The sequence below is a fragment of the Acipenser ruthenus genome, chromosome 26 (genome assembly GCF_902713425.1).
Source record: "Acipenser ruthenus chromosome 26, fAciRut3.2 maternal haplotype, whole genome shotgun sequence".
Classification (NCBI taxonomy): Eukaryota; Metazoa; Chordata; class Actinopteri; order Acipenseriformes; family Acipenseridae; genus Acipenser; species Acipenser ruthenus.
The window spans coordinates 15,908,398-15,934,984 of record NC_081214.1 but is presented as its reverse complement, the minus strand read 5'-3'; the positions used below and the strand labels follow the sequence as shown (position 1 = coordinate 15,934,984).

At 40.0% G+C, this 26,587-nt stretch overlaps 2 protein-coding genes across 3 annotated transcripts in view; both read right to left on the bottom strand.

Moving 5' to 3' along the window:
* Positions 1–1,117: 1,117 nt before the first annotated feature.
* Positions 1,118–11,015, bottom strand: LOC131701690 (phosphoglycerate kinase 1). Its single transcript, XM_059001135.1, has 11 exons — positions 10,853–11,015; positions 8,989–9,039; positions 8,210–8,365; positions 7,564–7,708; positions 6,742–6,845; positions 6,246–6,365; positions 4,256–4,370; positions 3,623–3,802; positions 2,702–2,879; positions 1,972–2,070; positions 1,118–1,616 (listed from the first exon to the last, which is right to left on the bottom strand). Exons 1-11 carry the CDS (start codon positions 10,915–10,917, stop codon positions 1,576–1,578), a joined length of 1,254 nt encoding a protein of 417 aa, XP_058857118.1. The 5' UTR covers positions 10,918–11,015; the 3' UTR covers positions 1,118–1,575.
* A 39-nt stretch (positions 11,016–11,054) lies between these two features.
* Positions 11,055–26,587, bottom strand: part of LOC117963265 (copper-transporting ATPase 1-like) — a 31,663-nt gene continuing 16,130 nt past the window's right edge. The window contains exons 13-24 of one of the 2 annotated variants that reach the window (XM_059001133.1): positions 25,906–26,060; positions 24,859–24,993; positions 22,816–23,010; positions 21,566–21,748; positions 20,544–20,754; positions 20,040–20,186; positions 19,808–19,950; positions 19,197–19,400; positions 18,733–18,850; positions 16,691–16,793; positions 15,882–16,136; positions 11,055–11,194 (exon numbers count right to left, since the gene is read on the bottom strand). In XM_059001133.1, the coding sequence (XP_058857116.1) occupies positions 11,182–11,194; positions 15,882–16,136; positions 16,691–16,793; positions 18,733–18,850; positions 19,197–19,400; positions 19,808–19,950; positions 20,040–20,186; positions 20,544–20,754; positions 21,566–21,748; positions 22,816–23,010; positions 24,859–24,993; positions 25,906–26,060 (1,862 nt within the window). In that variant the 3' untranslated portion in view covers positions 11,055–11,181. Of the gene's footprint in view, positions 11,195–13,561; positions 16,137–16,690; positions 16,794–18,732; positions 18,851–19,196; positions 19,401–19,807; positions 19,951–20,039; positions 20,187–20,543; positions 20,755–21,565; positions 21,749–22,815; positions 23,011–24,858; positions 24,994–25,905; positions 26,061–26,587 lie in introns of those variants that run through there. The other variant, XM_059001134.1, reaches the window with a different exon arrangement.

Below are 26,587 nucleotides of genomic sequence, written 5' to 3'. Positions count from 1 at the left end.
ACCACACAAAAAACCATTGCAGGCATTCAAATAATTAAATAATACCTTCCTAGCTGACCATCGTCAAGAGCCCACAGATTCATTACATTTCCCTTGTGCATTACTATTATTTAAAAGTTGCCATATAGTGAAACTAGCAGCCCATTTCTCCAATGGTAATGCAACCTCATTAGTAGATTTTAGTAATTGTTTGCTGGACTAGCCTCAGTCCAGTACATCACAGCTGAAACAGTAAATACTAAAACTCACCACATCACTCCAGTTCTTGGGTCCATGCATTGGCTGCCAGTCAAGATTCAAGTTATTTTTTTTTTATTTATTTTTTTTTTAAATAGTCAATTCACAGCCTTGAACCTGTTTATTTCAGCTAGCTTCTTACCCTGTGTCCTGGTATTCGATTGGCAGATGCAGATCTATTGGTAGTTCCTATATTTCCATTTCAGCTGGTATGGGCTGTAGCTCAGGCACTCTCTCACCAGTATGATCAGGAGTGCAGAGGCAGTTGATATTTATATGGTTCCATTGAAAAGTTTTTTTTTTTTAAAATGAGGCTCTTGCTCAAGCATGTTTATACCTTTATACCTCAAGGCAACAGTTTTGCTTGTGATAGTTTCAAAGGAATTTAGTTTTGAAGTTACTACTTTCATAAAGCATCCTGTGCATGAAAATGGTAGTATTTCACAAATCTGTTGAGGCGGTATGTCCCGCTTCGCACATTTTAGAATACACCTGGAGAACCGTTTAGCAAATACTCATAAAACTTGGAATTAACATTATTTAGCATAAATTATTGAAAATATGAGATAATGGGGATATAGGGAGGTGTTAATCTGTCTGTAAATCGATCCATCTGATGTCAAACATACATCCGGAGAATCTCTTATCAAATTGTAAATAAACATTTAACTGTGAATCCTTACTCTATACTACTCTGTATATACAAATGATTTATGTCATGGTCATCAACTTTATCATACAGATAGTTTTAACACTGAATTTACAGCCATGGCTGGGTACTAATTGTTCATGTAATAGGAAGCAATGGTATACCAAGTATGTCCAAGCACTTTCACAGGCATTTCTCTTTGTTGTACCATAAATCACCACAAAGTCAATCTGTTTTTACACCAATGTTTGTTTTTATTCCATTAGCAGTTTGGCGTAAGTTGTTCAGACATAATACACCTGGTAAACCTACTTTACCAACAACAGTACAAGCTGCTAAAAAACACCAGCTTGTAAAATAGGGGCCGTAGGTGTTTAAATACAGATTTAACCATTGGTAAAGGCAAAATATATACTCTATAGTCAACACAGAACAAACAAACTCTTTCTCTCAAACACATGAACAAAAACAAGCGACACACACACGCTACCACAAACGACCAATTCCAAACTGTAAAGTATCTTATTTGAACTCAGAAAAGACCTTTCCTCGGGAGCCGCAGCAAAGGTATAGTGCAAAGAGAGGAATTCATCATCTGTGCTACTGAGGAGCTAGACAAGCGGTGTGGCGTGGTTCTCAGGGGCTCTGCATTGAAACCCCTTGCTAACGTCTTCAGGATCTCCAAGGGTTTAGTTATTGCTCAAGGCATCCACACCAGGAAGAACTTTGCCTGTTAAAATGAACAAAAATAATTCTAGCCAATTGGTTTTATATATCATTGTGTAAAAGTTTTGGTGCCATCTTTAAACAACTCATTGGGAAAAGAAAGTTTCAGGGAATTGCGAAGGCATCCCAGTCACACAAATCAAAGTTTACATCCACTGCTGTTTTGTTTAGTGTAAAACAGAAAATTAAAAGAATTCTCATGGTAAGCGACTTGGTGTTTTATGTTTTAGCTAATAAGTTAAAGCAACTTTAAATTTGTATACATTGTTTTTCCATTATAATGAACAGGTATATACTTAGAACAGACACAACCTTTAAAACCCCTAATGATACAACTCCCAATAGTTGATTAAATGTACCTTCTAGTAGCTCCAGGCTGGCTCCGCCTCCAGTGCTGACATGGCTGACCTTGTCCTCGGTGTCCCACTTGGCACAGCAAGTGGCCGTGTCTCCACCACCTGGAACAGGACCACAGCCATTTAAACATGCTATACAGGATATGTGATGCTTCTATGCAGATATTGCCTAGATAATTGAATGATGGAAGACATCCAACAAAAGTAAATAGTCATTCCATAGTCCAGGGGTTCTGGAAACCACAACTGTGAAAGGACCGCCTCACAAGCAAACCTACTGTATATAATATCAACAGTGTATTGAACAATGCATTTTTTGCATTTTCAATTTATTGGTATGATAGCGGTCTGGACTGCTATTTTCAAGTATTGGTTTTATAAAAACATATATAAAAAAACAAACATATTGAAGGCAGCATCTGGACAAATGTACAGTGAACAATAAAATGCAGCATTCATCAATTTTTATAACTAGAGGTTTTATACTGTAATAATGTTGAATATCTTTGTAACGTGTTTTTTACATTATATAAATTAGGTAGGCAGATTCAATACCACAAAGCAGTGTCAGTCTGCAAGCTCCCTCTCCTTATCAGTAAAAATGTAATGTGATGCATTAAGCTGCAGACTATAGAAAAAGTCATTAACACCCTGTGCGGTCTGATGAATCAAGACGAATGGTGCTGGTATCAAGATGAACTGAAAAGCATGTCTGGCTCCAGCTGTAGCTTACCGATAATGGTGATGCAGCCCTTCTGTGTGGCCTCCACCACCCTATCCATCATGTTCTTGGTTCCATTGGCATACTTGTCCCACTCAAACACACCCACTGGTCCGTTCCACACAATCTGCTTGGCCCGGCCTACAGCCTCAGCAAACATCTTGGTGCTCTCCGGGCCGCAGTCCAGACCCTGGGGCAAGAGTTCACAGTCAGCACCACGATCAACAAACTTTCAGGTTGGCATCACATAGAGATTATATTCAACTGCTAATAACTTTCACTCTTTAAAAGCTGTAGTGTCCCACATACATTTTTGCCTTAAAAAACTTCAGCTTTTCAGTACATTCTTAGTGAAAAAGACACCATTTGTTCACGTCATGGCATTTTGAGCAACAATAGTTTGAACAAGTCATTTAGAAACTGCTTCTGGTGGTAGCAGGAGCGTGTCTAAACCCAATCTTCCAGCCATCCCGGGGCCTATTGTTGGAGGGCAGTGTAGCTGGATAGTGACAAAGTGCCATGCAAGTATTAAAAAGGGAAGAAAGCTCGAGTCCCTGCAGCTAAAAGGTATCTTTGGGCAATGCAACATGAACTTTGTGCAGTCAAACAACGCAAGTAACCTGCAGTGAATATTCAATTCAAGAGCTAAAGAAAAGATTAAGAAATAGAAACAGAAGATGGCTTTACTGTCTGGTAAGGACCACGTCTGGCTGCAGATTAGAAGCTGGACAGAGTATTGCAAGCAGTCATTTTCAAATATTACCACCAGACATTAACTGCCCGCTGTCCTTGGGTGAATGTCTTGGACAAGCAACGTTTGATATTTATCTTTAAAGTGTGGAGTAGTTTTCAATGATGGAATAAAAACTTCAAAAACAACCACTGAAAAGACAAGCAAAAAAAAAAAAAAAAAAAGTAATTACTGTAACCCACCATCCAGCCAGCAGGGATTCCAGATGCTACAGTAGCTGTTCCAGTTTTTGCATTCTCATCAAATTTATCTGCGGTGATGAAATCGACAGGCAAAGTGATCTTCACGCCATTCTTCTCCGCCTTGGCCATTAAGTCCTTCACAATCTTGGAACCCTCCTCGTCAAACAGGGAAGTGCCAATCTGAACGAGGGATTAAATCAACATGGCTTGAACCAAGGGAATTTCAATCATTGCAGCCTGCACTACTCACATGATTTACTGTGTTCTGCTGTTCATGTATTTCCCACTAGAGGGAGTGCAATCCTTATATTGACTAATCATTTCCATCACCACGTGCACATTTTTAGAGGAAAAAAATGACATAGCAGTTGGAACAAGTCCACTTGTTTAAAATAGACTATCAAAAGTTGGTTTAATTAATGTTTTAGTTCACTAGACTAGAATTACAAACCAATCCCGAGTAGGACAAGCATAATACAACAATGCATTCCTTCACCCATTATCATTATCGAATTAGAATAACTCTCTAAAGCCCTTTTTGGCAGAAGATTATTTTCTGTGCAGCAGGACCTAAATCGGCCCCATTTGCATTTGCTGACTTTGGCCCTGGTTTAGTCCCTAGTGTGGTTGTACCTCCATGTTGTTGATCATTTTAAGGAACGTGAAGGCCATGCCCCCTCCAATGATCATCTCGTTGACCTTATCCAACATGTTGTTGATCAGCTGGATCTTATCCTGGACTTTAGCACTGGCAACACAAATCAAAAACAGAAGTAGGGATCAACATCCTGAGAACCATTTATTTATTTATTTTTTTTTTGAAGGAAGAACCATCCATGGCTTCTACATATTTTTCTACCTATATAGGGACTTTTTCTACCAATAGCTATGTTTACAACACAAATGTATTTTAAAAAATGTACAGTATAAAACAGATTAACCTCTTTTGAGAACATTCAGAGAAGAACGTTGTGAAATTCCTCAAAATGTACTTTTGACAATCGCGGGGAAGCAATGATGTAACTCTGTGCCCTTCCCCTGCATGGCATACTTTTTTTTTTTTTTCTTGACGAGGCCATTCTTTATTGGCCATTTCGTTATTTCTTTGGAAGTTGTGTGTTAAGCATTACTTAATATGAGACCAGCAACAATATATAAGGATATGTCTGTCTCTAACAATCGTTTTTTAATTTGTCTGTTGAATTGTTCGCATTATGAGCCATGGAATGATGCCAATCATACTAAATTGGCACTGGCCTACCCCCTCCTTGCATTCCATAATTGGAATGTGCACTTCCAAAACCTAAAAAAGTAAAGTATAGTGCAGTGACATCAAAATACTTTGGTTGCATAAAGCTGTTGTAAACAATACATTGTTGTAAATGTTAGTACTGGCTACAGGCAGATCTTCCCCCCACAAGTGCACCTCGTTCCTGACTTGAACACCCCACTGTCTACCACTGAATCCTGGGTCCCCTCACACTTATGTGGTGGTTCTGTGAAGTGAATTACACCAGTGTCTCATCAAGCATAAGACTTAATGACTCCAGAAAACAAAAGGCATGTGAAGCTAATTTGCTGTACCACCTAGCCCCCATCTCTTCCACAGTATGTTAATAGTTAGAAGAAACTTGAACTTTATGACTGGAAAAAAACCCAGTAAGTATCATGTTTTCCTTGTGTTTGTGCATTAATGTTTAATACTAGACACTCCAATGCAGACAAGCTATAAAATGAATATTGCATAATATGCAGACAGTTTCAGTTTACAAGACTGCAGAGTTGGCACTTTGATAATGCCATAAACAATAGTGAAAAGGGTACCGACTGACTGGGATTAATTATGCTAGGATAAACAGTTCATTGCAGTGGAGCAAACTGAATGCAGGAATGTATCAGAATGGTGTTTAATAATGAAAATGCTGGAAATGAACGTAAGCTATATATCCAGGCTTCTACACAGTAGCTGGACTTGACTGGAGTCCTTGTTCAAATAAATTGAAGCCATGCATGGGTCATCTCAACTTCTAAAAGTCTTTTAAACAGTTAGCATACAACTGAAGTAAAATGATCAAACAAGTATACCAGCCATATTGTTGGTATGTAAATCAGAACACAAACCTGTTATTTCCAAAAACAAATGTAGTGTTTCAGATTTACTGATGGCTTCAATTTCGTAGCTAGATAGTTTTTTTTCAGAAATCACATAGATTAAAAAAAAAATTCACTTCACTAACAGTTAAGATACCAGAGGGTCTAAATTCTAAACAGTGGCAGATTTAATTAGCCGCACCGTTTAATTATTCAAGTAGAACAACCCTGGCATTTCACTGCCTTTTAAAGACAATACAACATACAAGTCACATAGTAGAGGGGTTGGGTTTCAATATTTAGATCCGCTTCAGTTTAGATCAAATTAAATGGACCTTAACATATATTAAATCTACTTCTAGGTTTTTATAGTCTACTTGACAGGGAAGCGGAGTGCTACACTTGCAGTGTACAGCCATACCCAGTATTTCTCAGTCAGAAATACTGCAAGCAGAAAACCCCAGCTTCCCCCAGGCAGGACAAAAAGAAGAGAGCCATTGTTCATTCCCTGCTGCTTGGTTTGAGTTCTTACCCTCCCAGGATGGCCAGGAAGGGTCTCTCTGGGCTCTCCAGGGCCTTGGCAAAGTAATCCAGCTCCTTCTTCATGAGGAATCCAGCTGCTCTCTGGGGCAGCTGCACTCCAACCATAGAGCTGGGGAGGGGACAATACATAATAGTGGTCAGGAGGATAATTGGATAATAAACTTGAAAACAAAACCTCAGCTGTAGTGCAGTGTTGTGAAGGAGTGTCCATTAGTTAAACTTATTTATAACATGATTAAATTCTATTTGTGCTATTTAACCGATAACGAAAACAAGAGTGTCAATAGTGTGCGGTGATAACTGTACAAGCTACATTCAATGTATAAAAAAATACCCTTACCTTATCTAATACATTATCAAAGCAAATTATGGGGCTGGATGAGATTACAGAGAAGATAACAACTCCCCCCTCCCCCCGTTTAAGAAATCAAAGCAGTTGTACATGTTCTATATGAGGAAAGTGTTCCAGTCTGTCCAGGAAGTACCTGTGGGCTCGGTGTGCGGTCCCGAAAGCATCGTTGATGTAAACGTCTCCCAGTTTGGACAGAGAGGCTCGGAACGCCTCCACCTGCTCGGGGGTGGCTTTGGTCTAAAATAGAAAAGGTTTCAAGACATCTGCAAACATTACACCATACGCTCATTGGATTACACTGTATTGAGCACTCATATTTAATCCTGTGTGCACCAAAGAAAGACGACTTCGCATAGCCACCAGGATGTACGCCTGCACTCCCCAGACAGTATGACTCACCTGTACACCACATGGCCATGCCTTTACCAGTTACCCCTAGGATTGAGGGTTTTGAACAGTCAAATAAAAAAGAAACTTAAATCAGTTTTGTCTCAGGCAATGTTGGCTGGCTTCCCCAAACACTACGAGAACCCAATGCAGGGCTCTTGCCCTCTGTCTGGAAAAGGTCACACTACTGTAAATGTGCAGCAGCTGCCCTTACTGTATCACTTCACTTTCAAGCACTGCATACCAAACAGGGCTCAGAGGACAAGAAAAGCAACTCCATCTAGATACTGTGACCCACTGACCTTCATGCAAATGTCAAGGTATCACTGCTGCGACTTCTTTAACTGGTTCAGAACATACAGTACAGCATTAACACATTAGTAGGCTTTGAAATAAATTTAAAAAAAAAAAATAACTATTTGATTTTTTATTCTTCGTAATGTACTTGTTTATTATAATACATATTAGCCCTGATTTCAAACCCTGTCCTGATCTCCGCTGTCAACATAATAGCAAAGTACAAGGTTTACTATGTGCCCATCTGCCCTGCCCTGCCCAGCTCCCTGACCTTGTTCCCGGCTGCATCCTTGCCCTTGCCCTCCTCCTCCACGTGGAAGCGCAGGTTCTCCAGAAGGAAGACCGTCCCGGCAGCAGGGTCAGCACATGCCTTCTCAACCTCTGCACCCACACAGTCCGTCAGGAACACAACCTCCCTGTGCAGCAAACAAAGACAAGCCGGTCAGAAACACACCCCACAGACACAATTCGAATACTCACTAACACATGCTGAAGGATGTTCAAACCAAGTTTCATCTCAATTGGATATGTGGGTCTCTAGATATATGTAAGAATGTAACTATGACATAGGGACAGACAGAGAGCTGCTCCACATTATCCCCAATTTATGATACTCATTACATGTGCTAAAGATTGTCCTTAAAGTGTCATCCGTAGTTTGCAATTCTCTAGATACATGTCAAATGGGACATATACTGACCTCTCAGTTATATTCGAAGGATAACCTTTTCAGAACACCCCCACCACCCCTTTGTAAACAAAACTTTCCCAATAACAAACAAGGGAATACCTGTGTATATCTATTATATTACAAAATGTCAGCCAAGCTGTTGGAGGGGTTGAGGAGGGAGGTCTATAACAAGCCCTCATCTCTCTTGTCTAGTGCTCTTGCACACTGAAGCCCCTGGAGCTCCTACCTGCCCAGAAGGCTTTTCAGCTCGGCAGCCACTGGTTTTAGGGAGTACTTGTCAGGCATGGGGCTCCCGTCAGGTCGTCCCAAGTGGCTCATGAGAACCACAGACTTGGCACCATGGTCTAAACAGTGCTTGATAGTTGGGACAGCAGCCTTAATCCTAAAGGAACAAATAAATAACAGGTAAAGGGTCAAGTCACTAGTTAAATTTCAGATTTGTTTTTATAATGAAGTTGACATCTAATACTTCATCAAATGTATTACATTGTGCCAACTACTGGTATTGAAATTGGTATCAACAGAAACAGAAACAAAAGATAAGAAACTAAAAAAAGCATTTGATTTGAGCAATCTATACCCTGCCAAGATGAGCCACAGCTGGACAGTTTTTAACAGCACTGGGAATCAAACTGTGTGGAAATCTTGGTATTATCCCTAAAAATGTATTTAATACAGTACACGGTACATGGCAAACTGCTAAACCTGTATTGGATAATATGCTAAATATTTAGGTACCACATCTAAAAGTAAGCATGCACTATCCTACAAGTATTATTAAACCAGTATTGCACTGAAAACAAACACAACACTGTTCAAGACCAGGCATGCAGCTTTGAGTTTTTGAAACAATCTCCCAGGAAACAAGGTATGTCGGAGGCTCCTGTGTGACTATTACTGCAGCTTTGCAAAGGAGCAGTTCTGTATCTGCACATGAACCTGGTTTCAATGAGGGAAGAATCTACTGAATCTATCATGCAGTAAAAAATATCTGCAGTTTCTTACCTCTGGTTGTTAGTAATTTCATTGTTCTTCATAGGGACATTGAAATCAACCCTGCAAAAGAAAACGACATTGTTAAGAAGCTACCGTTGTATGAAATTAACCAAATCCATTAGTAAATGACAATTTTAAATGTTTCCACAGACCCATATAGCTTGTGTTAACTGTTCATAATTCAGTGTCATGAACCTGAAGACTGGACATCAAGGCCATTCAATTGAATTAATCGCTTTAACAGTTAGCCTGTACAGTACATTAATATGAGTACTGCCAAGCTAAGACTACCAAATGTATTCCACTTGTGACCAAGCCCATAGACATGTTGCCACTGTGATGCTGAAACTCAGGACACCCCAGATTAGCTGTGCTAGACTAGAGTAGGCCTACGAAACAGTGTCTGAAACCAGCATAGAAGGGTCTGCCTTATTGAAAAGAAAAAAGAACATACTGCTATACTAGAAACAGTTAAGGTTTTATGATTATGAGCTGCTGTTTAAAACATAATTACATGTTCATATGCAGGAAACTCAAGGCAGTTTTTAAACAGACAATGTTATATGCCAGTGTAGGCAAAGCACCATCCAAATGGTAGGCTACTAAACTAAATGATGGGCCACCTCCACATTCAAGTGATGCAGCAAGTTACTTCATTGGTAACTGCTTCCTAGTCTCCAGTATGCAAGACACTACTAATTTATTTAACTTACACATATATTAAGTTCCAAGCTATTTCTGTGCCAGAAAATGTCCATTGTTGCATTAGTCATGCTTTCACAACTTCAATGAAAAGGAAATTATGTAACAGCCATTTCTACCCACTCTCTTCCCCATGATTTGGTCAAAAATGCCTGTATTCATTTCCAGTGACTTAACTAATCAACACAGAGAGTTGCAGGATTCATTTAAAAGAGACACTGAAATAAAGGGGAGCACAGTTCAATCCATATGTAGTAAACACAGTCTTCATTTTGCTGGCACAAGCCAATAGAATCCTTCCTGCAGAAGAACCTCCCTTCATCTCTGCACACTGCTATTGATTAACCTGCTTGCCTAGGAACTAGGTCATGGTGTGCCATGAAGACTCCAGCAGGAATCCTTCCACCTCTGTCCACCACAGGTGATAAGCAGCTACAAATCATTCCCACAGACCTTCCTATTGCAAGTCTCTTTTGGTTTCATCAATTCATTTCAGTCACTCTTTCTGACAATTAGCAATACATAAAATAGTTCCACTCCCTTTAACCTTGGCCATCCGCTGCAGCCAATCAAGGAGATCCGATTCTCTCAGGGCACCAACGTAACAGAGCTGAGGCTGGGCGCGAACCGGCACGCGCACTAGTGCAAGCGAACACAACTCCCATTACATTACTGCGCATGAGATTTCAAACCCATTTCATCTGCTTAATCCACCCACCCACCAAACTATGACATTTCTCATATATCACTGAAATGCTATGTGCAGTTCTCAGTGTCCAGGTAGTTATTACAAATAATATTTAACTGAACTGTTCGGACATGCTCGGGTTATTCCCTAATATACATTCAAAATAAATAAAACGAATAATTTAATTAGCGTCTTTATTGATTTAACGATGTACGTGACATGAGTAATTAACACTTCCTGTTTGCAATTTAACCGAGTCGGACAGTCTGAAGTCTGATGGTAAAAAAAACAAAAACATTCGTACAATTATTGTAACGCTGTCATGACTAAAACGGATCTATTCGAATCTATGCTAGCACATCTTGTATATCAGATTAATACAACAGATGCCAGAGTGGTATAAGTAACAGAACATGGAAGGATCCAGCCCCGTACAGAATTAGCACTACACATAATAATAATAATAATAATATAACGCTTTACCTCATTATTACCCTTTTCCCCTTAACATCCACTTTATCCAGCGTTAACTTGTTAGACAGAGACATTTTGGCAGTTGCGTTTGAGAGGACTTGCTTTACTGCGCTTCCTCCGGATAGTTGTTCCTGCGGCTGCTGGGCTTGAGTGCGGGTCACCTTAACTGCGAAAAAGACGGCCAGAGGCTCTCGACTGGCCACGCCTCGCTATCAGCTTATTGGTCGCATTGTCGTCGGGAGACAGCGTTTTGGGTTTGTTGTTGGTCAGCAAAGCTGTCTGTCAGTGTAAAAGGTGTCCGCCTACAGTACGTGACGTTAGAGCTTGTCAGTTCACGTTCAGCACGGAGACCTGCGTCAAAAGTGAAATAATGTTATTGTATAGCATGTATAAATACCGATAGTTATGTAGAAAGAGTTTTGCAGTTTCTCATTATTTACAATAAAAAACGAAATCCTTGTGTCTGTTTTTTACATTTCTACTCTTATGCAAGACCCTTAGTTTTTTAAGAACAACTTTAAAACAAGAAAAGCAATGTACAGTACCAAAAACAATTAAATGTATTTTCAATAATTTCTCACTGCATCATTGTTACCCGTCAGCACACTGTTATTTTTGGTATTCACTCAGCACAGGAATGGCAGTAGGTTTTCAATTAGCTGGCGCTTCCTTTTTCAAGTTTGCACAACGTTAGGGGCCTTGCCAAAAGTGATGACTGTTGGCCATTCTGTAGGCTTCTGTGCAGATTTACAACCCAGTTTACCAATTGCAGGCGTTTTGAGGCAGGAATCATTGAGCAGTTGCGAAGTCCCTCCAGACCTGTCACACCAAATCAGCCTGAGCTGCCCATGATGGCTCTAATATCCTAGGCAGACAGCCTTGGCCCTCCTGTCCCTGTCTTTGCTCCAGCCATGTCCTTGATTAATACATTAAACCAAATTAAAGTACACCTATTCATTATACCAGTAACACCTTCACTGGCAAGGCCCTTCAGGATCTTAGTTCCCTACCCCCTGCCTGAGATGCAGTTTTACTGTTGTATTGCAGAGTATACAGTATTCGCCATTAACGAATGAAGTTGAAATGACCTCAAATGAACAGCAGGCTGTGTGAGAAAACAATAGGTCTGATTTATAAGAATCCAGTATAAAGTGCTCCAGTCGGAATACAAATTAAGTAGGGTTTAACATGAATGTCACTCAGGTGTGTGGCACTATAACCACCATACTACAGTCTTAAACACTTTCTAACAGAGTTGAGAAGTTGTTTTCCCTTATTTGACCTTAAAGTAACCTCGTTCAAAGAAATTAGAGAATCTCGATTGGTGATTACACGCTTAACCACTGCTACAGCATGTTTAAAGTGCATATAAACCGGATGTAATATTGCAGCGAAATGCAACTTTAGCAGGAAAACAGTTAGCTGTTTAAACACCCACCCACCGATAATGCTAGCTTTCATTGGTCAAGGCTGTTGACAATCACGATACAGAACAACGTGGCGTGGTTGAGTCTCTGAGCACAGGCAGCTCTGCACGTTCCTCATGATTCTTGGCAGAGGTGGGGATGCTGACAGCAGCATGAGTCACACACAGTACCCTCTAGTGGGAACATGACTGAACTACTGGCTGTCAGGTAATGGTTTTAAAAAATACATACAGTGTATTGCAAATGCATTACCCATATAGCTATAATAAAATAATAATAAACATTAAAAGCATGTCTTTAAGATATCAAGACATAAAAACTAATATATTCAGACAAAAATCTATATCAATTGCATGTAATAAAAAATCATTAAAATCCATTTTAAATAAATTAAAATATATATATATATATTAAAAAAAATACTGCATATTCTAGAATCTCTTTTCATACAGACCAAAAATATATTGTAACTATATCTGCAATAAAGATTTAAAATCAAACACATTTGCAATACATTCCATAAATATATATGGGATAGTAAGCTTAAAATAGAACTATGTTCTGTATACAGTACATTATAAACGATGATGTCATCGCAAACAGATAATACACTGTTCTCATTGATACAGGTCCAGCTGATCACTGGAACAGAACAGCTAAAGAACCAGGAGGCTCTTTTGATTGCATGTGAAGTATGATAATAATATGAATGAATCTGCGACACTCACAGAATGCATGCCAATTCGTCACTGTGTACTGCAGGCTGGCATAGAGTTAATGCACATTTTCCATTCCTGATGCTGTGTCATCAGCAATGGCAGATCCTTAGACAAGCTTCCTGCATTCATTTGGGTCTCAGTAATCTTTTACCTGCGCGTGTGACTCGGCACATCCCAAATGCATGAGCAAATTAACCTAGTGAATCAGGAGCTTAGGGTTCCAATCCCAGCTCAGCAACATTCACAAACTTTCAGCCCGTTTGCATGGTGCTCCATTTGACATGTGACTGTGCTGTCTACATTATACCGTGTATTTCAGCTGCAGGTGCACAGGCTTGCTCCCTCCTTGATGTCCCATAGCCACTGTGTCACTCTGAAACGACCTGCAGCAGAAGGTGGCTATTGGTGTAATCTGCAGGTTACGCCATAGCTCAGGGAAACAAAACTAAAATGTAAATCAAAGTGATCATTTTTGGTGTCTCTAATACAATACTTTTACATCAAACACTTGAAGGTGACATTTTGAACAAGAGATTCCTCAGTGAGATATTAAAAGAGTATTAAACAAGGCATTTGGAAGAAGGCACATCATTTACTTTATTTAAGTGCAATACAGTATATTTGAACTATATATGGACTGACACGAGCAGAGATGCAAATCAATGTATTTGCAGAACAGTACATTCGTTTACTGTAAAGCATGCCATCACTTTTGTCTTGTTTTTCATATAAAAAGCACAAGTGAGAAAACACAATCGCTCTGTTTTTAAACAACCTACAAACATATTGAGAAACAGGTTTTTAATTAAACTTTATTCCTTGAGATTATATAAAAAAAATATGTTTATTGTATATCATTTTGAACCCCAAGTAGTTTTAAAGATTTGGGAGAAAAAAAAAGTCAAATAAAAGTGGTGTCATTGGTGAGAAAGTGGAAAGTCCCCAGAGCAGCTCAGGAGAAGTGAAGTATAGCGGGCAACCTCTGATACCACGACAACCCAGCTAGTGACTGACCTCTGGAGGACAAAGGCCAGCACTGCAGGTGTCCGCTTGAGCTCACCAGGGGCCTGGCCAGCAGGGTTCGCTGCATCACGATGAGAACAGCCCCTGCCAGTTTTGCCTCCCTAACCCACAGGAGCGCCAGAGGCAATCCTGTGGAATCAAAGACCGGCGACTTTGCACAGCCAGGACGTGAACCTGTGCTCCCCTGACTGCATGACTCACACTGCTGCCCTTTCACCAGGTGAGCCACTCGGGGACCTTCAACGTGACCGCTCTTTAACTCTTTATAGTAATCCTGCTGGTATTTACACCCGCGAGTGATCCATTTATTGACCTACTTATTATCTTCACTAAACACAATAAAATACAGTGAAAGAGCCCAGTTATAGAACAACATTGCTCTATATAACAAGGAGCGTTTGTAGTATCTGAAACGGACGTCTAGTCATGCAAAATAATTTTAACTTTACAGTAAATATTGGCTTGAGGCTGCATATATCTAATAATCTGTGTTGCTCCTCTCAGTAACAAGAACAAATACAATAACCCCAGCAAGCAAGCACTTGCTTGAATGTGCAGCCCCACATGTAGGGTTATGCTTTGTGAAAGTCCTGTTCTTCATATATGTCATTCAAGAAATATTCTAGAGTTTTGTATTTTCCACTGAGCATTTTAAAGGGCATTTTGACATTACATAAGCCCAGATGTCTGCAATCTTAATTATAATTTTCCTATCAGTATCTTGGCACTGCATTATCTACAGAATATTGGAACAACACATACAAACAGAATGGTCTCTAAAATATATTATATATATATATTGTAATGGATGAATGCTTTCTTTGTATGTTTTAAGTGCAGTGAATGGTATGATAGTGCTTTGATGATCAGGACCTGCATGAATAAAGGAGGAGGATTCTGGATATCAGGAGGATTCTGATATATTATAAGGAACACTTTAGAGCTCAATATAACTACCGGGCTGCTCCACGGACTGATGCAATTCCTATTGATGTTTAATTATATTTTTCAATAACTAATTAACAATATTTATTGATTGGGCACTTCTTAAACTCAGAAAAAATTACTATTACCACTTCGTAATTACTCACTTCCATTCACTTCTAACAGCATCATAAGTACACTGCATGGCCATTTCATAAAAAAACATGAAAGCTTTTGCTCGAGCTGCGAAAGCAAGGCGTTAAATTGAAAAATATATCCGTAAACAAAATGGATTTTAACAATAAAATCTACACTGATCACCAGCATTTTTAATACTGAACTAAAACCCATAACTTAAAACATCTTTTTTTCTACTTCTAAATACACTCAATCATATTAAAATCACTTAACAGCTAAACTCTTCAAATTAGAAAGCACCAATATGAAATGCCCCATTACAGCTTTAGCTTTGTGCCAACTGAAGATCTTCTGGGTTCAGTGCGCTAGGCCCAAACCCTCTGCAATGATCACTGTATTGTATTGTACAATTAGTCCATTCGTGTTTTTCATGTGTCCTCAGGTACCCTGCAAACTAAATTCCACTGTTCCACATCCCTGCTGGAATTCTCCAAACACCAGCTGTAACAATGATGCAATGTTTCCATGACCAGGACTGGAATTTGCAATGATCTAATCAAACTGGATGCAACAAGAGTTCAACTGTGATTGCACAGACTGGGAAGGAAGGGGTTAACATTTGTAAAAAAAACCACGCCTTATTAAAAGAATCGCTGAAATATCGTATTGTTCCTGTATCAGGGTTTGAAACTGATCGAGAATCCCATGTAATTTAGCAGCATGTTTCTATATCAGTTTCACAGCTGACGAGGTGACTCTGGGAGCGGTAGGAGCGTGTGTGAATGCAGAAAGGTATTCAGGACTCACACAATCTCCTCTCCCACCAGGAGAGAGTGCTTGTCTGGCTCTGTCAGAGCCATGCTGTTCAGGGATCGCTTGTCTGACCTCAGGGAGTTAATGGAGGCTCTGCTGTAGTTGAAGATCCTGTCCAGCAAGCTGAGTTTTGGAGACTGGTGCCTGGTGTTGTCGATTCCAATGTGGACGCTGATGTCAGAAAGGCTCTTCTGTCTGATCCGGCCTCGGGCTCGTGCCTCCAGCTTCTCAGCACTTGGTTTAGTGTAACTAAATGAGAAAGAAAAAAGGGGTTCAAAAAGCTCAGTCTGGACACCCTTTTCAAATCAGCCACACCATGGAGATTTGTTTTTTGCTAAAGTGAGTTAAATACTCCACATCAAGTACTTCTCTGGATTACAACAGAGGCTCCTGATTCACTGAGTTTGACTTTGAAGAAACAACACTGATATTATAAAAAGCAAGAAACAACTAAATATGCTGATTATCTTAGTTAAATTATCGGTTTGAGTCGTTTCTTACTAATTATATAAAACAGTTTATTTCACACACACACACATATCATGGGTGAGAAACAGGAGAATCATTCTCGCAGTGTATCAACATTAAGCTCCTTCCTGCACCAAATGCATTGCCCAGTTGATCTGTGATCCCTGATCATTAAAACCAGGATTATGTTATATATTGCTGTGATGTGAACAGCACAGGGTACAGCAATGGCAATGCTATGTGTCTCCTGTCTGGCGCTGTATGACATGTTCTGCTCATTTTCTAATGATAGAATTGCATTAACCTTTAACAGAACCCTTATTCACAGTACTTACAGTCTGAGTAATAATGAAGACAGCACCACTGAAACAGAGGATGCAGCCATTGCAGCAGATGCCATCCAGGGCTGCAACACCAGGCCGATGGGGAGAAACACCCCTAGGAGAACAGCACACATCAGTCACATGCTGTAGACTTGTCTGCTGCTTGTTTTAAACACAGACGTAGTGCTTATGGAAGAAGAGGGACAATGGCACTGCCTACAGCTATGGTCAAAAGTTTTGCATCACCGAGAATTGTAGGATTAAGACATAATTAAAAAATATACAGTACTGTGCAAAAGTTTTAGGCAGGTGTGAAAAAATGCTGTAAAGTAAGAATGCTTTCAAAAATAGACATGTTAATAGTTTATATTTATCAATTAACAAAATGCAAAGTGAGTGAACAGAAGAAAAATCTACATCAAATCAATATTTGGTGTGACCACCCTTTGCCTTCAAAACAGCATCAATTCTTCTAGGTACACTTGCACACAGTTTTTGAAGGAACTCGGCAGGTAGGTTGGCCCAAACATCTTGGAGAACTAACCACAGTTCTTCTGTGGATTTAGGCAGCCTCAGTTGCTTCTCTCTCTTCATGTAATCCCAGACAGACTCGATGATGTTGAGATCAGGGCTCTGTGGGGGCCATACCATCACTTCCAGGACTCCTTGTTCTTCTTTACGCTGAAGATAGTTCTTAATGACTTTCGCTGTATGTTTGGGGTTGTTGTCATGCTGCAGAATAAATTTGGGGCCAATCAGATGCCTCCCTGATGGTATTGCATGATGGATAAGTATCTGCCTGTACTTCTCAGCATTGAGGAGACCATTAATTCTGACCAAATCCCCAACTCCATTTGCAGAAATGCAGCCCCAAACTTGCAAGGAACCTCCACCATGCTTCACTGTTGCCTGCAGACACTCATTTGTGTACCGCTCTCCAGCCCTTCGGCGAACAAACTGCCTTCTGCTACAGCCAAATATTTCAAATTTTGACTCATCAGTCCAGAGCACCTGCTGCCATTTTTCTGCACCCCAGTTCCTGTGTTTTCGTGCATAGTTGAGTCGCTTGGCCTTGTTTCCACGTCGGAGGTATGGCTTTTTGGCCGCAAGTCTTCCATGAAGGCCACTTCTCACCAGACTTCTCCGGACAGTAGATGGGTGTACCAGGGTCCCACTGTTTTCTGCCAATTCTGAGCTGATGGCACTGCTGGACATATTCCGATTGCGAAGGGAAGTAAGCATGATGTGTCTTTCATCTGCTGCAGTAAGTTTCCTTGGCCGACCACTGCGTCTACGGTCCTCAACGTTGCCCGTTTCTTTGTGCTTCTTCAAAAGAGCTTGGACAGCACATCTGGAAACCCCTGTCTGCCTTGAAATTTCTGCCTGGGAGAGACCTTGCTGATGCAGTGTAACTGCCTTGTGTCTTGTTGCTGTGCTCAGTCTTGCCATGGTGTATGACTTTTGACAGTAAACTGTCTTCAGCAACCTCACCTTGTTAGCTGAGTTTGGCTGTTCCTCAACCAGTTTTATTCCTCCTACACAGCTGTTTCTGTTTCAGTTAATGATTGTGTTTCAACCTACATATTGAATTGATGATCATTAGCACCTGTTTGGTATAATTGTTTAATCATACACCTGACTATATGCCTACAAAATCCCTGACTTTGTGCAAGTGTACCTAGAAGAATTGATGCTGTTTTGAAGGCAAAGGGTGGTCACACCAAATATGGATTTGATGTAGATTTTTCTTCTGTTCACTCACTTTGCATTTTGTTAATTGATAAATATAAACTATTAACATGTCTATTTTTGAAAGCATTCTTACTTTACAGCATTTTTTCACACCTGCCTAAAACTTTTGCACAGTACTGTATATATTTATGAACATAATTAGATCTTTTATTTAGCATCACGTAATCAAAGAAACTACAAAATGATATTGCAAAAGTCTACCAGAAGCCATAATAGTAGTATAGTATTTTAATGTTAGATTTTTTATATATTCAATTTAGTGTTAAAACAACAGAGAGAAAAGCATACTGAGCACTGCTTACCAGCTGCTATTGGAATTCCGACAATGTTATAAATTAAAGCAAAAACAAAATTAATCCGAATCCTTCGCACAGTCTTCTTAGATAAGTCAATACTCCCCACCACATCCAACAGATCATTCTGGAAGAAAAAATATCACCACTTGAATTGCAGTTTATATTTAATACCAACTCATACATGAGTCAGTAACAAGCATATACCTGCCACTGCTGTGAATACAACATGAGTATCAAGAGATAACAGATCCCCATGAACTACATCCCCGGTATGGAAGTGGAAAATGCAAGTGTGGCACATATGGACAAGTGTCTCTTTAAATTCACAGATTCTTGTGGTAAAGAATATTAATATCAAGGTTTCAACACAACTGGAGAAGCGGTTCTCCGCCACATCCCCACTGTTGGGATACGCACAAACGTCTTCTTTCAACACGCGATGGCTGGTGTTACAGTACTATAGCACGTACCCTGATTAACACAACGCCTGCTGCTTCAATGGCCACGTCGGTCCCTGTGCCGATGGCGATTCCCACATCTGCCATGGCGAGAGCTGGCGAGTCGTTGACCCCGTCCCCAACCATCGCCACGTGCTTCCCCTCCTTCTGGAGCTGCTCCACCTTCGCCACCTTGTGGGAGGGGAGGACCTCTGCAAACACTTTGGTGATGCCAACCTGCAAAACAAGTCAAACAGTAAGAGATGACCGAGAAAAGACACTACTTTATGTTTTTTGTATCAAACACAAAATGACAGACAACACAACAGTTTACAATCCCTTTAAAAGGCGGCCCTTTATACCACAAAACCAGCTATAACAAGGCATGGCTCCTGTTTGCCCCACAATGCAATTCAACGGCATTTTCATTCTCATAAGGCGGAACACAAATAGCATGGTCTTATAACTCTGGACTACAGTGTTATAAAAGAGAAGCACTGTATATAGCATATGAAGATGTTGGCTTTTGAGGCTGGATTGTAAACACAATATGCTACAGGGGTGGAGATTGATTCCAGTTATAGAAGCTCAACAGAGTTTCTGTTAGGTAGTTAGTAAAACCCAGCCCAGGAATCAAAACCTACCTGTGCGGCTATGGCTCTAGCAGTTTTACTGTTGTCACCGGTCATCAAAATCACCTCCAGCCCCATGGATTTCAAAGTGTAGACAGCAAGCGCCGCTTCAGGTTTTACTGTGTCTGCAATCGCGATCATTGCACACAGGAGGCCTACAAAACACAAAGTTATCTGCTGAATTGAAGTTGGCTCCTAAGTACCCTCCGGCGACCTCGTTTCTTGAGACTGAGTGTGCCCTTACCATCAATGGCTACGAGGATAGCAGTGCGTCCTTTGCGCTCGTGCTCGATCATGGCATCATCAACGTCACTTTTAATTTCAAGGCCATTTCTTTTCATCCACTCGCGGTTTCCTATCAGCACTGTGTAGGTCTGGGATATCACAGAGGCTAGGCAAGAGAAAGCATAGCATAACAATCTTTACGAACAAGAGGACATTCAGCCCATCTAAGCTCATCTAGTTCCTAGCAGCTGATTGATCTCAGAACTTTGTCAAGTTGGGTCTTAAAGGATCCAAGTGTTTCTGCCTCAACAAGATGACTAGGTAGCCTACTGACATCTACAGGAGGCTAGGAATGGATGGCAGTTATTGCGTTTACCATGTAGTGAGACGAGCAGATCAGCACATAATGAGGACACCAAACAAAGTTCATCTTTGTGAATAGGATCAATAGAACATTATATTACACTTAAAAAGATATTAACAGTATGCGATGGTACTGTAAACAGTCTTCCCGTTTACTTACTTGAAGGCTCCGGCTCAATAATCAAAGGATGCGTGTGGTCGGCTGTCCTGTCCTCAATCTGGACTAACACAGCATTCCTGGAGTCCCTCTCCTCAGACTCGTTTTCTCTGTTGCACAGCAGGGACTCTGTGTGGCTGACCTTGCAGCTGACTCCACAGCCAGACACTGTCTGAAACTCTGTGCAGGATCCCAGCGACTCAGTGCCCAGCTCCTTGAGAGACAAGCACAATGATACATTATATTAATGATACTATTAACCATTCTAGAATGTGATTAGAACATTCAGTTATAACAGATAGTCTGTCTGTCTCACTAGCGGCATGGGGCTGCTTTGCTTTTGCAATAGTTATTATACAACTTTCCCATTGATTCTTTTGCTACTGTTTATAATCACTCATAACGGATACCAAACCAAAGAGTCACCCATTAATTATACCGCTAATGTTTGAATGACACAATTTACTGCAATGACCACAGGCAAAAAAAGGAAGAAAAGAGAATGCTTGTGAATTGCTCTGCTGTGTCCACAAATTAGGTATAATGTACTTTTCGATTCACTGGGTTTACAGTAAATGTCCCAGTCAGGCACCATAGGGAAATGCCTTGTTGTTTATTTTCATTTCACACTGAAATGTGTATGATGGCAGACAAACTCCTTGCTGCAGTGTGTGTATTCACAACAGTACATACAATACTGGTACAGACGTCACCCTGTGCACAGAACACACAGTATACACAACCTGTGTTACCAAGAGTAGTAGTCAAGAGTACAATCTTTTATTTGGGTGATTTATAACACCAGTAAGTTAAGAGGCTGAGGTCGACATTTCCATGTGTGTTATTCCTGCTCATGGGCCAATACTGGGTTGACTGTATCAGAGACGGTAATAAGACTCCTACTGCATGGCAGTATCCCTCATTCCAGGTTTTAATATGAGCCTGATCTAGGAACTTTTCAAACTGCTCTGCAATGGGAGCGATGTTTCCATCCCTGCTGTATCTGTTTGGAACATGCAGCTCACCTGTTTGCAGTACTTGGTGACTGCTGCTCCCAGAGGATGCTCGCTGTTGTTCTCCGCTGTCCCCACGATCACCAGCAGTTTGTCGCGTGGCATTCGGTTCCTCTCCACCAGGAGCTTGGCTTGGACCACTTTCGGTGTGCCATGGGTCACTGTTCCTGTTTTATCAAACACCACCGTGTTTATCTGCAGGATCGTTTCCAATCAAAGAACAGAATGATGCCGTGAATGAATGAACAGTTTATTAACAGCGACAGCATTGCAATGCTATAGGTACAGGAATACAACATGCTTGTCCCTTTTAGCATATATGTTTTCCTGTGAGTTTTCACCTTTTATACCTCCAGTTGTAATAGGTTTATATCTTTGTATCAGCTTTTGTACCCCAGATATGACACCAACCTCACCTTTTGAGTGGCGCTAGCGAAGGGGAATCACATGTCCTATCTCAAATAAAATCAACTGTTACTACACTCTGGCTAATTGCCTGCACTTTTCACCAAACAAGATGTGGGAACATCTGGATTATTAAATTAAAACAATAAAAATTGGAAGTTGATAAAACAGCTTGTGCATAAACAACTGATCATGAAAAAGCTATAGATTTTTTAATTCCAAAAATATGATCAACAATAAAAAATCAACAGGATATAAACCATAACCATAACAGAGGAAAACTTTTTTCATGATTTCTCCAGCAGAGGATGCTGTTTACCATCAGAATGAAAATAGAGAATTATATTCCAATGCCCACAAAAAGGTTCTAACTTTATAATCCAAAGCATGTTTCCCTAAACGTATGTTGCTTGCACTTTCATTTTCTGATAATATACAAGAACTTTCAAATATTTTTAATCCGAAGTAAGAACCCCTTTCATTAAACAGCCAAACTGTGCTTAAAATACATTAAAATAAAATAATAATAATAAAAAAAGATTATTTTTTTCTAGTTTTGTAACTTTAACAGGGGGCTTTTCTCATTTAAAAAATTTTTACTAACTTACACTTTGGAATAAAAAGCTTTGAAAGTCATCCCTACTGTTATCTTACAGGGGAAATGACTTCTCAAGATACAGTAAACTCTTTCACTGTCACCAGTTTCATTTGAAGACCACACACCGCTAACAGCATTACATTATAAGTTAGTTCCTTGCCCTGTAACAGCACAAACCCTCCATCAGGTCAGGGCAATCCCATCCAGTCCTCCTGGAGGTGGTAACAGGTTGGTTCAGCGAGTTCCCTTGGGTGCTTACCTTGTGTGCCATCTCCAGTGGCTCCCCTCCCTTAATGAGGATGCCGTTCTGAGCTCCCACCCCCGTGCCTACCATCACAGCAGTGGGGGTAGCCAGCCCCAGGGAGCAGGGGCAGGCGATGCACAGCACTGTGATGGAGGCTTGGAAGGCAAAGCGAATCACCACCTCTGTGCGGGAGATGCTCTTGTTATATCCCTGAGGAAAATACAAGCAGGTCAAATCTCACAGCGTCACCTTAATCATGCTATATAATGAGCTGGCTTCACAGACCCCGATTAACACTACTCTTGGAATACCATATCCTAAAGTAACATTAGGTAGTCCAAGATTACTGCTATCATGATTTGTGCAGGACTACAGAAATACATCCACCTTAATGCAAACAGCACAGCTGCCAACTGCTTTAGAAAGTAATTGAATAAATAGTATTAAATCGCATATTTAATTGATACAATTACTGCACCCATCTCATTCAAGTTTGTTTTCTTACTGATGCTATTATTATTATTTATTATTATTATTATTATTATTATTATTATTATTATTATTATTATTATTACTTTAAAGTTCTTCTTCTTATTACCTATAAGGCCTTATATGGTCTTGGACCTTCTTATCTTCAAGATCTGCTGACCCCATATGTTCCTGGTCGTTCCCTGAGATCGGAAAATGTTAATCTTCTGACAGTCCCTAAAGTTCGTTTGAACTCTCTAGGAGCCCGGGCATTCAGTTATAATGCCTCTCGTCTTTGGAACTTGCGCCCGATTCATATAAGGAATGCTAGCACAATTGAATCTTTTAAATCCTGTTTGAAAACGTATTTGTTTGGGTCTGTTTATTTGCAGCTGGATTATATATTAGACACAGGCTATTTTATATTTCTTTTGTAAAGCGCCCTGGAATGCTAGCATGAAGAGCGCTATATGAAATTAAATTTGTATGGTATTATTATTATTATCATCATCATCATCTTCCAAAAAACATATAGTTTTATATTTATTTACACAGAATTATACACAAACATTCCAGCATTGTTGTTAAATTGTTTGAACCAACTGCTAAATCACAATGGAGTCAGTTTATTACTCACCTTAATGCATTTTAAATGATACTGTATATATTCTTATCAGTTTCCTTTAAAAGGGTATCCTTTATTGATGTTTTTCATTGTCGTTTCAAATAAAAAAAGGATTCTCTTTTATTAATAACTTAAAATTGTCTTGCAGCGATCCGAATTTCTAAAAGTGAAACTGACGGGTTTCACTTTTTTTTTGTGTTGTTGCTAGAAAGTGTATTTTGAGAAGTGAAAGCGTGTTTAGCACGCAGGTGCTGCTTCAGATTAAATGTAGTCTTTGTTTGTGATACTGAAAATCAATTTGACAGTAGATACGACAGAGTTTTTTTTTTTTTTTTAAATAAACTTCCCATTCAGAAGTCCTTCAATTTTAGTACTCCATAATGCAGTTCTGTGATTAACTTGCATTGCATGTGCTTGAGTATATTAAAATGGTGATGCATGGAATGAGTTACGGTATGCTAACAGGGTCAAGACAGAGGATCACAGAAGTTAACTGCAATTAATTGACAGCCCTATGGTATAGTATAGTACTGAAATAATGATTTTATCACTCTCGTACTCACCTCTATAACAACTGTCTAAAATGAAGCAGTTTTAGGTCATTCTTCTGGATTACTAGATTTAATTTAGTGCCGCACTGAAAACTTAATCTATTTTCTTAAATAAGTTAGACCTCCTCTGAGACAGGTGAGGCAGTAATAATTGTGGAATGGTCACGTATCTCTCCAGAACAATTTACACTTGGCAGACTCGTCACTTCGAATCAGTGCTGTCCTACATGGGGGTCTATTCTAGGATTCGAACAGTTTTGATCAGTAACAAAAACACCATGATATTATTTGACTAATATAGTGTCCCACCACAGGGCATGCTGTATGGCTCTTGTGAGACAGAAACAGGGTTGTAATTCTAGAGTGGGGAATAGCATTTCCATTAGGAGAGAATGGGAGAGCAGCATAACTTACTTGGAAATATTTCTCCACTAGTTCAAAGTCCACAAATCCAATCACGATCCAAGCAATAAGTGTAATGGCTGAAACCCCAACAATGAAAGGGACAAAATATCCACTGAGCTTGTCTGCAAACTGTTGGATTGGAGCCTGGGGGAGATGAAGATTAAGAGGGTTATATAATTATAGACATACAGCACTGTATAAATCACAAGATTAACATTCTACCATTTACCAATCCCAGGGGAGGGGGCATTCAATTAAAAGAGAGCTGATTCCTGTAGAGCCACAGTCATATACAATGAAAAATGATCTATGTGTACTTAAGGTAAACCAAATTTCAAACTGTGAGCCTTTAAGAAGCAGACTTGGTAATGGCATGAGGGATAATTTTGTAAACCCTGAAGATGACAAAGCTTTATTTAACACTGTTCCAAGCAGGTTATCACTCACATTTTACTACTACTACTACAAAAAATATTAATAATAATATTATTATTATTATTAGTTGATTTAGCAGACGCCTTTATCCAAGGCGACTTACAGAGACTAAGGTGCGTGAACTATGCATCAGCTGCAGAGTCACTTACTACAACAATGGCTGAGCCTGGATTTGAACCAGGGACCTCCTGGTTACAAGCCCGTTTCCTAAACCACTGGACCACACAGCCTCCTGTAAACTTACGCTTGTCAAGTGAAAAGAATGAACCTTTGAACACAGCCCTAGTTACTTTAGTTTGACCATTTTTGCTTTATAACGTTACTATTATCTGATAAAACATGTTTGTTCAAACTATACAAGCCTTTGCTGAAAATGTAAGCTCTGTATTATCAGTATTTGTATTATCAGTAAAATGTTAGCACTATTTAGGCAATAGGTAGATCCAGCATATGCACACACCCATGAATAATGTTATTTGTTCTTATAATTCTTGTCATATTTGTTACCTGATTCCTGTAACTGCTACTGGCTCTGGAAACATGATAGAATGTGCTGTTGCCTACGTCAACAGCTGAATTTACACAATACAAAATTAAAAAAAAAATAAAACCAAAAGTGACCTTTGAGGTCTGCGCCTCCTCCACGAGTTTGACGATCTGAGACAGGGTGGTGTCGGCTCCCACGTGTGTGGCGGTGACGAGCAGCGAGCCGTGCTGGTTGATGGAGCCCGCAATCACAGAGCTCCCCGGCTTCTTGGTGACGGGCATGGCCTCCCCTGGAATGAGAGGAATGGAACGAGGTCAGGCCTGGACCTGGGCGTGGGGAGTGAGGAGCTGCCTCTCTTTATGAACATACACACACATACATACTTTTACTTATACTGCTTATACAGTTGTGATTACATTTTCTTAGGACATTCTTTGGTGCAAATTATTTAAAGTATCTGTTGATATATAGGTCTATATGTCCCCGATGGGCAAATCACAGGCACATTTCCCCCTTCATAGTAAATTTAATACATGGACTATTTACCCGGAGTGGAAAATCGGGCCAATAGTGGACCATGTACATATGGTAGATACAGGTCAGTGTGATCCCCTTTAACAGTCCGTTACAAGTATTACTAACTGTTATAAACAATACTATTGTCATAACGGATTGCATTGGCCCCTAAATATCACTGGGGGGGCACCACTGAAACAGTTAAACTCGTAACAATGATTAAGGCATTAGCCGAAACATCTATAAAGGGGGACAACAAAATAGAAACACCTCTCATCACCAAACAAAGACAAAAAGAGA